Here is a 15,498-nt window from a genome sequence, read left to right on the forward strand (position 1 = left end):
TACCAACAGATATCTGATTGATGAGCCAACACCGGCCAGGGACTTAAGGAGTCATCTCCGTAAGCATTTTGAGGAAATACGGCACCTGGAACTCAGCCGTATGAAGCAAAAAACACAAGCAGGTCTTTGGTGAGCTCCACAAACAGGCGTCGGACCTTTATGCCAGGAATTGCCCGGTGAATCTAGTACTCAAAGAACAGTACCCAAAACTTGCGGAAGAGGAACGCATATTCCCCAGGGAAACGCGAGTCACTCTGGCTCAACTTCGTTCTGGATACTGTAACAGGTTAAACTTACATATACAGAATAAACCCCGACATACAAAATGAATGCCCCGCTTGCAATGTGTCCCCACATGACACCAACCATCTCTTTAATTGTAATGTGGAACCAACGCCTCTAACACCCCTTTCATAATGGTCCACCCCTGTTGAAACAGCAAGTTTCCTTGGACTCCCGTGAGAGGATATTGATGACAATTTGTGATCGATCGCGGCTATTAGGTGGGGCGAAGCATTACTACAACAACAACAACAACAACATATGCCCGCAGCGAATCGCACTAGGTCAGAGCTTAAAAACTTAACTTTATACAAGTGTGGCTACCAACTAATCCGCTTATCCGATTAGGACGAGTTCGGAGGTAGTATATAAACATGTATTACGAACCTGTATCTGCGTGACTGCTTTCCATTTTACTCATAGCCTCTAAGGTAGCATTCTTACCCACTAGGGGGTGGTGGCGCTATGGCCTAGAAATGTTAGTGTGGTCAAATTAATTGTTCCGGAGATGGTCGAACTAGTACCTTAATGTGCTTGTTACCGGAAAGTACTGGATCTTTATCAGGCAAACGACCATCAATATCGATAACAATCCCCAAAATCCTTCGGAGAGCGTATAGAGGCAAAATGTCTCAATTGTGTTGTTAGTGTAGAAATGAGAAAAACTGAATTAATCATGAAAACAAATACCAGCAGGTGGTTAAAGGCTACTGCAGTTTCACCATGTGATTCACGGTTCGAATCCCGGTGAAACCTTTGATAACATTACAAAATTGCCTGATGATGATTACGTTGGCGGTTTTCGAAATGGGTTCATCGCAATATGCCAGTAAATGTTTCTTTCTTTCAGTTTCTCTTAGAAAAACATAATAATTGAAATTCAATTATTATAAGCCGGTTTTAAGCTCATGAATTCTTAAATATGAGCGTCTTTATCGTTAATACAACAACTCGATTTTTCGCACTTTTACTGAATTTAACATTCATAAGTATTTTTATTGGTTTTTTCTGTAAGAGATATTTGAAGTCAACTCGCAATTTATACCTTTAATACAATACTATTAGTTATTTATTTAATCTTATCTGTTGTTACTTATATTTATACAAATTAAATCAATAAATTAAAGTTTATAAACTAAACTAAAAAAATTGCAAGAAACAAATCTATGGGTGGCGGTGCTATTTGGGAACAAGGTGGCTGCAATTGTCAACAACTTTGTTTACCAAGAAAGTCATGATTCGTTTGAACATTTCTTAGCCTATTACTTCTCGGTTGATTGTAACTGAAGACAATTTGTGTTTGTTAGTGTCGCCTTCTCTCGCGTTCGTTACGTGAATCGCGGTTGTCATAACGTCGGTCTCTATGATCCTCTCGTCTGTAGTCATCTCTGTAATCGTCTCGGCCACTCCTATAACTAGAATTTCCACCTCCACTACGATCTTCCCAATGGCGATTACTACTTGACGTAGAGCCCCCATAACGATCTCTGTCACGTTCTCGATCACGTTGGCGATTATAGTCCTCCAACTCATTATCATAATCACGTGAGCGTCCTCCTCTTTGTTCTCTTGAGCTAGATACACTTCGTGAGCGTGATCGTGAATGATTTTTTCGAGATATTTTCTTTGTGAGAAATGAAGATTTATGTCCGTCATCGCGATCGCCACCTGCATCATCATCACTAATCACATCATCATCTAAGTCCTCGTCAAGCGCTGATACTTTGGGTTCCAGCTCATTATTTTCCTCCAAAACTGATCGCTTTTGTATACGTGGAAGAATAATATCACAAACTCTGTCACTACGTAGCAGCTCATCAATAAAATCGTCCATGTGAACGATTTCATATTGGCCCGACCTATTCTGACGACGAAGTTTACGATTATCGTTGTACAAAGGTTCCAAATATTTGTAACAGTCTAATGCGCTACCTGTAAGGCTGTTAGGAAATAAATATAGAATGTTCTTAAAAAGCAAAATTTCACAATAAAATAAGACGTACCGCAAATAAAATGCGCCAAGTGCCCGGACGTATTTGAATTCTTCATTTTTAATAAATTCTACAACGATGTCCTTTTCTGGCTGAATTTGTAACATTTTAAGAGTAAGACAAAGAAATTGTGTTGGTTTTATATTTCCACCATAAACGCCGCCTATAAATCTCAGTTCCATTGCTTTGTCAACCAAAAGTTCAGCAGTAAGGGCAAAACATTGCTCTTTCCAGTACTTGGAATCGTAAATGCGGGAACGTATAATTTTTTCAACAAGATATTGTGGATTTGTTCCATGAATATTTTTTGCTTCCTTTACAGTACGATTGGCCATGATTGTAACGTTTGTTTGAGTTTGAGATGGGTTCCTTTGTTTGCCGAGTTGACTGCATTTATTCCATAATCAATCCTTTGGTAAATGTGTTGTTTATTTTAAAAGTAGAGGCGTACATATTTCATCGATTATTTCAAGTGATATTCCGGTAATGACAGTTGCAAGAAAGTTAATACTATGTCCACATCGATGCCTACCCACTCAGCATTTAGATGATACAATTTTGAATTTCCCTACATATAAATACAATTTGATTACTCTTTCTGACTAAATAATGAGTTATCATACAATTGAACAAAAGAAATAATCAAATATGAATACTTTTGATGATCAAAAACTGAAAATCATTTTTCGATCACTTTTTGGAATCATTTTTGAAGTCCTTTGACGATTAAATTTTTATATTTCTCAAAAAACAACAAAAGGAATAATAAAATATGCTTACCTTTGATGATCAGAAACTGAATATGGGTTTTCAATCACATTTTGGAATTATATTTGAATCAAATGTGTTTACTTTAGGTGATCAAGAATTTATAATCATTTTTAATTTAGCTTTCTGAATCTTTTATGAATATATTTGTTGACTAAATAATGAATTTTATACTTGTTAAAATTTTACTTTTCAATGAAAACCTTATTTCTTTCACATACACATATTTTTTCAATCATGAAGCTCAGAAAAAATATATAAAACGTTTATTATTTATGCAATTATACATATTCTTCAAGACAACAAATAATGTAAATGCTGCTCGTGACCGAAGATTTCCCCAACCATTTCTCCACCTTCGGCTTCCCCGAAAATACATAATAGTTGGACAATACAAAGGTTGTGAGCTATTTGAACCTCTGGTAAGTGAAACTATCTTGACATACCTGGATACGGCTTCAACATCCCTTACCGTATCGTATTTTAAGATATTGACGATCATAGCTGATGTTGGATGTTGTAGTCGCAGGAGTTTGTTTGCGAATGACCTGTGGTTCAATTAGCTCACTTCCGCATGCTTTCTTCCCCTGATGAAATGAGATTATTTTGTAGTATCTTATTTTGAATTAGATATAACGAATAAATGCTTCATAATCGCATTCAAAAATGATTCCAAAATCTCAACCAAAACGATTGAAATATGTTCACGAATATGATCAGAAAATGACTGTGAAAAGTAGTCAAATATTACTATAAAACAATTATAGCTCAATTTTACAATGATATCAATTATGAATCAAAAGCGTTTCGAAATATGAATCATAAAAGGTTATTCAAGAATAACCACATTTATGGTACATTTTTCTCCCGACGATACAGTTATTTTCGAACAGAAAATGCTTTTAAATTTGAACGTTTTTAATCATCTTGCGGTATGATATTTGAATACTTTGATCAAAATTTTCAAAAAATGCTGGCTGGGTATGCTCTCTAGTTCCTTATTCAGCTTCAAAAAACACAGTACCGAACTACTGATGTGTTAAGGGCCAATTAATGGTGACTTATAACCATAAAGCCATAGCCAGATAAAACAGCTGATCGATCCTACCTTATGGAAATCAATGTAATCGATTAATGATGACATACCATAATGCTATCGCCATAACCATACCATAGCCAACCAATTCGTTTTTGGTTCTCGCCATATCCATAACATAAAAATATTTGACTTGGTGAATTTAATAACTTTTTGTAGATTTTCTTCATTGTTTTGGATACGTTTGACTAAGAGACTTATTTTTTGTGAAATATGTTTGTAATTTTTTGTGTTTTCTTAATTTTTATGAAATTTTCACGATTTTTAGGTTAAGGCACCAATAATCGATGACATTGGGGATGGTTATGGATATGGGTATATGGTTACGACTATGGCGTTAGGATTAAGGAAGTTTAATTTGGCTTTAATAAAATTTCCTTAAGGGCCAATTAATGGTGACTTATAACCATAAAACCATAACCAGATAAAACAGCTGATCGAACCTACCTTATGGAAATCAATGTAATCGATTAATGGTGCCATACCATAACGCTAACGCCATAACCATACCATAGCCAACCAATTCGTTTTTGGTTTCTCGCCATATCCATAAAGCATATATGACACTACTTTATTTTTGCTTGGATTCCAAGCTAAAAAAACTGACGAAACCTTATCGGAACTTCGAAATACAAAAACAATTTCTATCATGAAAAAGCGAGACCACTATTCCCCCATAATTAGTGAGTTTGACATGTTTTTGTTTATATTTTAAATTTTATTTTTACATTAGCATTTTTAACAATAAAAACAATGCAAATAACACGCGAAAATTATTTTGGTCTCTAATGGATCAATTTTTGAAAAGAAAGTTGATTTTAATTTTCAAACTAAAAACAAAATTTTCATTTCTTAAAAAAAAAAAAAAAATATGAAAAAACGGCCGAATGTCAAAAAAACCTATCGAAAAACAAGCTGGCTCGTTTGTTTTTAATGAATTAGGTTGTATTTTTCTTTTACTTGGTTAGTTTTTTGAAATATAGTTTACACACTTACACCAGTACTAAAACCGTATGAGGAGGGAGTGCGACAAAAAATTGAAGATAAAATACAAGAAAAGATACACGAAAATAAAGTAGTGTCATATAGCCCTAACCTAAAAATATTTGAGTTGGTGAATTTAATAAGTTTTTGTAGATTTTATTCATTGTTTGGGATACATTATGACTAAATCTAAGGCGCGATAACCTCCGAAGAGATTTAAGGCCGATCAGCCCTTCCAATTTGCGTCGTGTTCCTTTTTAATTTTTCCTACAAATTGGCGGGAGGGGACCTACTCAGGTCAAGGAAGTTTAATTAGTCTTTAAGGGCGAATTAATGGTGACTTATCTATATATTAATACGCTAACAAAATTTCCATACAATCAATTGACAGGCTGTTTCGCCTACTTAGCATACGTAAAATCATATAAAAGTTATATGAATCGATTCGTATTGATCAGCCGCAGTGTATAGGCCTATTTTTGTTAACAAATATTACTCTATTTGTTTATAATTAATAGAAAAAGCTTTTTGTAAATTCGAAAATCTGTGCAACTATCGAAATTGCCATCTGTAGGACGCATTGTGTTCACAAACCCCCCTGAGTACATAGCTCCAAATTCTCAATTGTCGCGTTGCTCAAATGTTTCATCTCTACATATGTATATATTTGTACACGCCAAACGGTGAGAGAACTACTGCTTCACTCATTTTCTGTTGAAATAAAATATTGTTTCCCATTGTTGCCAAATACCTATATTGGTCTGTACCAAAATCCTTAAAAAATTGTTAGCGCACAAAAAAACTTTAAAGAGAAATAATAACTTAACCGGCCTATTTTTTTTTTGACAAATTTTACTTACACGTAAAAGCATAGGTCTTTATTTAACAGATTCTTTGTTTTTCATTTTAGGTGCTTTAAAAAAAATGAAATCGTAAATAATGGGTCAACTTTTGTTCAAACTCACTAAGTTTATTTATTTATAACAATTAATTGCAAATTTGACCCAAATGTTTTTTGCATTTCCAGATTTTATGCTCATTTTAGATATAGCACGTCTTATAGTGAACAAAAATTAAATAAATTTGCTACAAAAAATAAATAAATTCACTACAAAGATATTCCATTAAAATTTGTATATTGTCTTTTATGCTAATTTATTTTGATATTTCTTATTTTATTATATTATCTTTTATCACGTTGTATATTAAATTTGCTACAAAGATATTACATTAAAATTTGTATATTACCTTTTATGCTAATTTATTTTTATATTTTTATTTTATTTTTTATGAAGGTATCCTCTATCCTATTCGAAATTTTCGTTTTCGTTTACATATTACATATGTATTTATAATTAATTTAATTAATTATAATTTAATTTAATTAATTATAAATACATATGTAATAGTAAAGCGCCAATTGCATACCTAACCGGTGGTGTGAAATAGGTTAAATTCCTTTAGCACATTTCTTCGTTCTTAACTAAAACTTCGTTTTTTTTGAATTATGACGCTATTGAAGTAAATGGGCGATATATGTATATGTAGTTTATATTGGTGATATAGACCTACTGGGGAACCGAGCACCCAAAACTAACTTCGATAGCGCGCCAACGGCGTATCTCCTGGGTGGTGTGGAAAAAGCAAATTTTCAATTCAATTTCAAGTACTTTCACCACAATTCTATAAATTTCATTTGATTTAACATATTTGTTATATTTTTTTTAAGGAGCTCCATACCAAAACTTATAATTACATTTGAAATGTTTGTAGAAAATTTAAGAAAATACAATCAAAGATTATAACGTCTTAGGTCAAATTCAAAATTTTAATGAGAACTTTAAGTAAGATATATCATTTTGCTATATTTCCACTCACTGCTCAACTATTAACGCATTATTGCACTACCCCAACACGGAATGCATAGAGTGAGTTGAAAAAAATACAAGTTGGTCGACTTTCGACCACGGGCGATACTAGTAACCATAAAGCCATAACCAGATAAAACAGCTGATCGAACCCTCCTTATGGAAATCAATGTAATCGATTAATGCTGCCATACCATAACGCTAACTCGATTACATTGATTTCCATAAGGTAGGTGTGATCAGCTGTTTTTCTGGTTATGGCTTTATGGTTATAAGTCACCATTAATTCGCCCTTTAACCCTAACGTCATAGTCGTAACCATACATATATCCAAGACCATCTCCAATGTGATCGATTAATGGTGCCTTAACCTAAAAATCATGAAAATTTTATAAAACGGAAAGAAAACTCAAAAAATTACAAACATATTTCACCAAAAATATGTCTCTTAGTTATAGAGTATCGAAAACAATGAATAAAATCTACAAAAAGTTATTAAAATCGCCAATTCAAATATTTTTAGGTTATTGATATGGCGAGAAACCAAAAACCAATTGGTTGGCTATGGTATGGTTGTGGCGTTAGGGTTATGGTATTGCACCATTAATCGATTACATTGATTTCCATAAGGTAGGTTCGATCAGCTGTTCTATCTGGTTATGGTTTTATGGTTATATGTCACCATTAATTGGCCCTTTACCATTACCAAAAATAATAAATATACAAGGCGCCCTTTAGAGGTGTAACCATGGTACAATAACCAGGTAAAAGCATCAGAGTTGCATTTTACATGTTTTTTCATTCGAAGGTGGTCATAAAATGTCAAAGTTTGTTTATGTTTACATTTTTTGTTTATTTACTTTTGATGTGAAAATTTATTAGGTAATTCTTTACTCACAACTACTAAACTGTGGGTAAAAGTGTTTTGCGCGGATATAGATTTGGTCTCCCATGGTAATTTTTTATAATCGCGGCCGAAGGCGGCCAACGCAGAAAGGTGTTCTGCGCAAAATTACTATGGATCCCACCCCCGGCTTCGGAGATACCCGCGGGTCTTTTTCGGTTTTTCGTTAATGTCTTTTGAACGAATTAAAATTTTTATTTTCCACCTTCGGATTATTATTACTGATGTCAAGACGCGTCGTTTGACACCTCTCTCAACTAAACTATTACCTGCGCAAAAATACTATGGATTCCACCCCCGGTTTCGGAGCGCTCCGGTGCCACTTTTCAGTTTTTTGGGAATATTTTTTGACAGAAATAAAATTTTTAATTCTCGCTTTCGGATTCGTCGTCCTGAGTCCAAAACGCATTTTTTTGACACCTCTCTCGATATTTTTGCACGAGTTTTTACAGTTGTGAGCTAAAGTAAAGAATTACCCCGCAAGATCAAGGAAGAGGAAAAATTGGGAAAAAGTTTGTGGCGTTAGCTTCCCTAAAATGGCTTAATTTTTCGCTCCATTTTCTGGCCTGTGACCTAGTATCCAAAAATTAAACCGAAAGCAAAATCGGTTCCGAACAGAGGAGCCAAAAGAAAAATTGGATCAAAACAACCATGCAATGGCGCTGAACCCGAAAGTTCTGTGGCATAGCGACTCATTTGAAATTTTCAACACACCCGTGCTTTTTTAATTTAAAAAGATTACATCTAAAGACATGGAGTACATATCCTTCAAAGAAATCTGCACCTCAAATACCGACACGACGAGTTTCCTTCGATATTTATTAGGTTACTAAATTACTTAATTTTTACTTTACAAAATACATGAAATTTTAAAATAAATCAGTACTTATTCATGAACACACTATTAACTCAGTATTTTATATACAATCTCATCCCAAATTTTCAACATCTCTTGGAGACAGTAACGTTAGCACTCATACATACATGTATTGAAAATAAGGTCCACTACAAAAAACATTTAGCAATAGCATTTCCCAATATAATTTTAATACTACAAAATAACGACCTTAGGCAGATAAAGTAGGACCAATATAATTCCTAAAAAGTTGTATCTCACTTTACATTAAACTGCTTTGGAATACAAATACATACACTAAAAGATGCATACACTACAAAACTGTCCCTTATTTATATATCATTAACAAAATTAATGTTGCGACCATTGGATATTTTTCAAATCAATTGGTTCTAGAACCATCTCCCATAATGGAGACATTTCACGTAAACGTTCGACATGTTTGATGCAGGTATCGGTAATATAATCAACCTCTTCAATGGTGGTAAAACAACCAATACCAAATCTATAAAAATTTGACAATAAATTACTTTCAAATTAACTAAACAATTCAGTACGGTAAACTCGTATACCTTATTGAACTATGTGCCAAATCCTCATCAGTTCCAATCGCACGTAGGTTCCAGTGATGCAGAAGTACATGCTGAGGCACTAGACAACGCCACATCTTTTAAAGCCATAAATAATGATAAATTTAATAAACCACTATACCTTTGCTCTGGATCAATATTACATATACCATGCGATAATCTTGAAGTGATGCGATCATATAAACGTTTCAAAAGAAAATCTATAAATTTCTTATCATAGAAAAATTTTAGCTCCTTCAAAAGATATTCCCAAAAAACCGAAAAATGACCCCGGAGTGCTTCGAGACCGGGGTGGGATCCATAGTATTTTTGCGCTGGCGGCCTTCAGCCGCGCTTATAAAAAATTAATTTGGGTGGGTCCAACACCGGTTTGGAGACCAAAACTATATCTGCGCAAAACACTTATGTCCACAATTTTTTTTGTGGGTACAAATATCATCAACATTACAACGCGCACATGAAAATTTTCAATTAAAAATTTTCAACTTCTTTTGCAAATATCTCTTGTCCAACACAAAATACTTTACCACCGCCTTCTGATTATTGTTGTCGAGGTCAAAGCGCATCTTTTAACACCTCTCTCGATATTTATGGACGCATATTATCAGTGTCATGCTGTCGGATAGAATTACCAAGAGTTGATGCGCTGGAAACGTTGAAGAAGTGATTCAGCTGCTATATGTAAATAAATAATAACAATAAATCAAATATATATCATTTAAAAATCAGCTAATTACCTTTATTTTCCATTAAAAACGCCTTTTTCCTCCAGCTTCATCAGCAAACCAACTTTTTTCTTTTTTTTTTTTGGCTTTGTTGACGAAAATAACATGTGACATATTTCTTCTTCCATCACTTTTGATAGAAGAAACGGAAAGAACGATTGACAGTTTATGTACAATCGGCAACAACAAAATACACGGGAGGGTTGCATTTTTGCTAATGCTTCTACCTGGTAATTGTACCATGGGGGGTGTAACATTGCTCTGAAACAGGCTGGTGTTCCTCTAGAAAATCAAGTTTATAGTTCCCTACTCGTTTTGTTATTCTGTCCGCACCAGGCGGGATTGTCATTGTGATTTCTTGCTTGCTTTGTTCGTAGCGCACAGATCCGTCAATCAATTCGCCGTGCAGATGAATGTCAAGTCAAAAGAAAAATGTCATAACTTCGATTAACTGACATTTTGTTGTACAAGGCTTTGTATCGAAAATTATCAAGAAAAAGCAATCAGCTGATGGGATAACACCACCTGTACTGAATTCGCCTTGGGCGAATCTACTCCAGGTGGTGGCAAAGCGAATTTAATTAATTCGCCGTGCAGATGAATATCAAGTCAAAAGAAAAGTTTCATAGATTTCGATTAACTGACACTTTGTTGTACAAGGCTTTGTATGGAAAATTATCAAAAAGAAGCAATCAGATGTTGGGGTAACAACACCTCTACTGAATTCGCCTTGGCTTATTCTAATAAAAAAACTTCTAATTTTAATTGATTTTCTAATTGATCGGTTGATCGTGATTTTGATAAAATTTTACGAAGTGATTATAATATGTAAAAAAATTGTTAAGTGAGAGTGCAAATGAAATGTGTGTAATACAAAGAGAATATATACACAATAGGGCGCACTTTATAGTTGGGAATAGTTTACGAAACCCTTCGTTCCCGCCACGATTCTGAGAGGTCTCGATCAGAGACGTAAAGCTATAGAGAATCGCCATCGGCGGACAGCAAGAGAAATTGTCAAGCTGGCGGTAGATAATTCACCACATTACCTAATTGAAGATTAACAAAAAATGCAGTGTTTTCGTTAAAATTTCACAAAAAAGATTTTGAAAACGTAAAAAATAGTAAAATTGTGGTTATTATATCAAAAACAATTTTTTCTAGCGTTAGAATTGACGAATTTCATGCCACATTTCCCCAATGGTGAGTTACCTACCCGCGATTTGATGGTTTATAGTTTCCCACTATTCGTTATGTTGGCTGTTGTGCTATCGTTAAGGCTCCATTACTAGTACTTAGCATAGACTTGACTTGGCTTACGAACTGTCACTTACAGTTCTGTTAAATGAACATTGCATGTTACCATTTGTTTGTTTCCATTTCATTTTGACATTTTGTCATACAAACTGACATTTATTTAAAAACAAATTTCAACGCTGATTATAATGCCAGAATTTATGCGCCAAGTGGAGTATAATCGTGGCTAAGTTGCCAAGTTTACGCCAAGTCAAGTCAATGCTAAGTATCAGAAATGGGGGCTTTATACGTTCTCTGTTAATTTGTTTCTTGTTCGCTGCCTTCTTTTTGACATTTCTTCAAATTCACCAATTTCAAAGTGGTGGATATGATAGGCAGATAGCAAAAGGGACTGCGAAAAACTAATCGAGATCTTTCAAAATGGCGGGGCGAACGATGGGTTTCATAAACTATTCTAAACTCTACAGTGTGCCTTCTTGTATATCTATATCTTTGTTTGCACACACAATTTTTTCCTGCGTACAACAACAAAACAACAATCACATGAAAAGTTTCAATTTCTTTTGTAAATAGCCGTGTTTTTTTTTACACGTAAACGTCTATACGCTTAAACTTTATATGGACTGCTAAGCGTCAAACTTTAAATACACCTCTGAAATTGCTGCGCATAAAATGTGTACTACTAAATTTCAATACGCATTATACTCAGATGTAACTGAAATATGTGTTTTTGTTTCACCCTCTACACTAATCATTGTTTACTATATAGTTTGAGAAGGCAGTGGACTAGGCAGTCGAATGTCATATAATGAAGGAATGGTGTTCGGAGTTTTTTCAAAGTTAAAAAAAAAAATGTTAAAAGCTTTAATATAAATAAAATTATTGTTTTAATAACAACAAAAACGCCTTATATATTCTATATACATAAATTCGTAAGGATTATCTCACTTTAAAAATTGAGTTAAATAATCTAAAGTTTGTTTTTGAAATTGAGTCGAGAACTGCGCGTGTGAATGTGCGAATTTTCACCGATCAGCTGTTAGTTGCGCTACTTGGTAAAATTTACAATGACACTAATTCTATGTATTATATGTGTGTCCACAATTCATCGCAACTGATTTAGCTATATGTTATACCCTATGGCCATCAGAGGGTTGTGTCTCCGCTTTTCGGTACACCCTGTGGCTGCAGCTAGGTATTTAACCACTGCTGCTAGATGGGTCTCCTAAGCATTATCTAAGCGAGGATAGGCGTTTTTTTCTCGCGCAAACGTTAACGTATACGCGTGTATAAAAAACCACGGCTAATAACTCTAAACAGACGCAAACATTTTACGTTTCCGTCTTCAGATTCGCGAGTCTGGGACCGAAACGCGTCACTTGACACCCGTCTCCACATTTTTAGACTTGTATTAAGGCAAGGTGCACACGAGGCTACGCCTCATATACGCTGCAGGCGAAATCTGTACGCTTCGATGTCGAACACACGTACTTGAATGGAGAGCTGCACACGAGGCGTAATCTGCATGAAAGCGACAAAGCATGAAAGCTTCATGTAGCTAAGCGTCCAGCAATGTTGGTCGCTGAGCGTACGTACGCTTGAATAAAGGGAAAAACAAGATGTTTCTTTACATTTTTTATATGCAAATTTGTGTAGTTAGTTAGAAAATGTTATTTTAGTTAAGTAAGTGAGTAAGTTAATAAAACTGCGTGGACGGTATATTACCTAAGCGAAAAAGACACCATAAAAGCTTGGATAGACATTGTTGAAGCGATTAAAAGGCTCAAAAGTGTCTGAAACTAGAAATCACTTTTTTCTCTAGTCCGCGGTGGTGTAAAATTGCCTTTCATAATTTACAAAGCACGGTGATGCAAACAGCTTTTAATACCTATTTTCCTGTGGTTTCGGGGGAAGGATATACCTGCAGAAATTAAATTTTTTATTTATTTCAAAAATTGTTCGTTTTTTGTAGCGACGCTCGAAGGTAGTTTCGTGTGCAGATCTTCAGGCGTACATAAATCGTAGCTACTTGTCATATCTTGTACGCGTCTATGAAGCCACGCCTCGTGTGCCTAAGGCAAGGTGCACACGAGGCTACGCGTCATAGACGCGTACAAGATATTTTATGTAGCTATAATTCCTCTACGCTTCAAGATCTGCATACGTAGCTACTTACAAGCGTCGCTACAAAAATTTATTTATGCTGTATAATTGCCATTATACAAAAGTTGATTTTGTATAAAATTAAAAACAAAAGTTTTCACCACCGCGCATAAGAGAAAAAAAAGAATTTTCAATTCAAAACGGTTTTCAATAACAATTTTTGTTTGTATCGGTCAAGATAAACATGTCCAGCGACGAAGAATTGGTATTGCTAAATTTCCTTCGTCGCAGAAAGGAAAAGAAAGCAAAGAGAAAATATTGGGCACATCCATATATTCAGAAAAATGTTAATTGTAGACTGTTTGTATGTGCAAAGGAGTTGTCTCAGAATGATACAAAGTTCCGGACATTTTATCGCATGTCAAAAGCTACATTCAAGGATTTGGTTATGCTCGTTGGTGCTTCCATACAGAAGGAAACACCAATATACGTGAAAGTGTCCCTCCTGAAGAACGGCTTATGGTAACATTAAGGTATGTGTATAACATTGTTTCATTCAATGTACGGGATTCAATTGTGTAGGGCCTCATTTTCGGAAAAGGTTCAGTAACGTTGTTGTTGTTGTAGTAATGTTTCGCCCCACCTAATAGCTGCGACCGATCACAAATTGCCATCAATATCCTCTAACGAGAGTCCAAGGAAACTTGCTGTTTCGACAGGGGTGGACCATAATTAAAGGGGTGTTAGAGGCATTGGTTCCACATTACAATTAAAGAGATGGTTGGTGTCATGTGGGGACACATTGCAAGCGGGGCATACATTTTGTATGTCGGGGTTGATTCTGGATATGTAAGAGTTTAACCTGTTACAGTATCCAGATCGAAGTTGAGCTAGAGTGATTCGCGTTTCCCTAGGCAGAGTGCGTTTCTCCTGTCGTTGTGTTAACAGTGGTCGTTCCTCTTCTGCTAGTTTTTGGTATTGTTCTTTAAGTACTGGATTCACCGGGCAATTCCTGGCATAGAGGTCCGACTCTTTGTGGATTTCACTGAGGACCTGTTTGTGGTTTTAAGCTTTATATGGCTGTGTCCTCAGGTACCTTATTTCCTCATAATGCTTAAGGAGATGACCTCATAAGCCCTGGGCGGTGTAGCCTCATCAATCAGATGTCTGTTGGGATGTCCAGGTTTCTGGGTATTCAACAGAAACTGTTTTGTTATCATTTCCTTTCTCTCCCTAATGGGGAGTATTCTCGCCTCATTATGTAGATGGTGTTCTGGGGACGTAAGACGACAGCCCGTAGCGGTTCTGAGGGTGCTATTTTGGCAGGCCTGTAAATTCTTCCAGTGAGTAGCCTTTAGGCTTGGCCACCATAACGGGGACGCGTAGCATGCAATCGGCCGGCCAATTGCTTTGTAAGTGGTAATGAGCGTTTCTTTATCTTTACCCCAAGTGCTGCCGGCAAGAGGTTTGAGGATTTTATTACGCCTCTGGATTTTCGGTACAATTGCGGTTGCATGCTCTCCAAGTTAAACAAAATAGGGGATAGGACACCACCCTGTTCCACACCTTGTTTAATTCCTCTTGGTTTGGATGTTGCATTCCTGAATTGCACCGATGCTAACCGACCAGACAGATAATTTGCGGTCCACCTTTTAAGACTTAGAGGAAGGGGAGACCCTTCCAGGTCTTGCAGTAACGTGCCATAGTTGACCGTATCAAAAGCTTTTGACAGGTCTAACGCAATGAGTACTGTCCGAAGATGAGGGTTTTGATTTAATCCGCAATTTATTTGAGTACTAATGGCATTTAACGCGGTGGATGTGCTGTGTAGTTTTCAGAAGCCATGCTGATGATTGGCTAGTTGCAAATTTGCTTTGAAGTAGGGCAGCAAAATGGCTTCAAGCGCCTTGGCTACTGGCGACAGGAGAGATATCGGGCGATATGACTCTCCTATGTTAGCTGGTTTCCCAGGCTTTAGTAGCGGGACCACCTTGGCCATTTTCCATTTTTCGGGTATGACAAAGGTGGAAAGAGACAGGTTGAAGACATGCACTAAATCTTTAAAACCCTCTTT

The 15,498-nt window shown here is 35.6% G+C and overlaps 1 protein-coding gene across 1 annotated transcript; it reads right to left on the reverse strand.

Annotated features, from left to right (window-relative positions):
• Window positions 1-1,237: 1,237 nt before the first annotated feature.
• Prp38 (pre-mRNA processing factor 38) lies at window positions 1,238-2,787 on the reverse strand. Its single transcript, XM_067759245.1, has 2 exons — window positions 2,286-2,787; window positions 1,238-2,222 (listed from the first exon to the last, which is right to left on the reverse strand). Exons 1-2 carry the CDS (start codon window positions 2,606-2,608, stop codon window positions 1,586-1,588), a joined length of 960 nt encoding a protein of 319 aa, XP_067615346.1. The 5' UTR covers window positions 2,609-2,787; the 3' UTR covers window positions 1,238-1,585.
• Window positions 2,788-15,498: the final 12,711 nt, after the last annotated feature.

This window comes from Eurosta solidaginis, chromosome 1 (assembly GCF_040869045.1).
Source record: "Eurosta solidaginis isolate ZX-2024a chromosome 1, ASM4086904v1, whole genome shotgun sequence".
Lineage (NCBI taxonomy): Eukaryota > Metazoa > Arthropoda > Insecta > Diptera > Tephritidae > Eurosta > Eurosta solidaginis.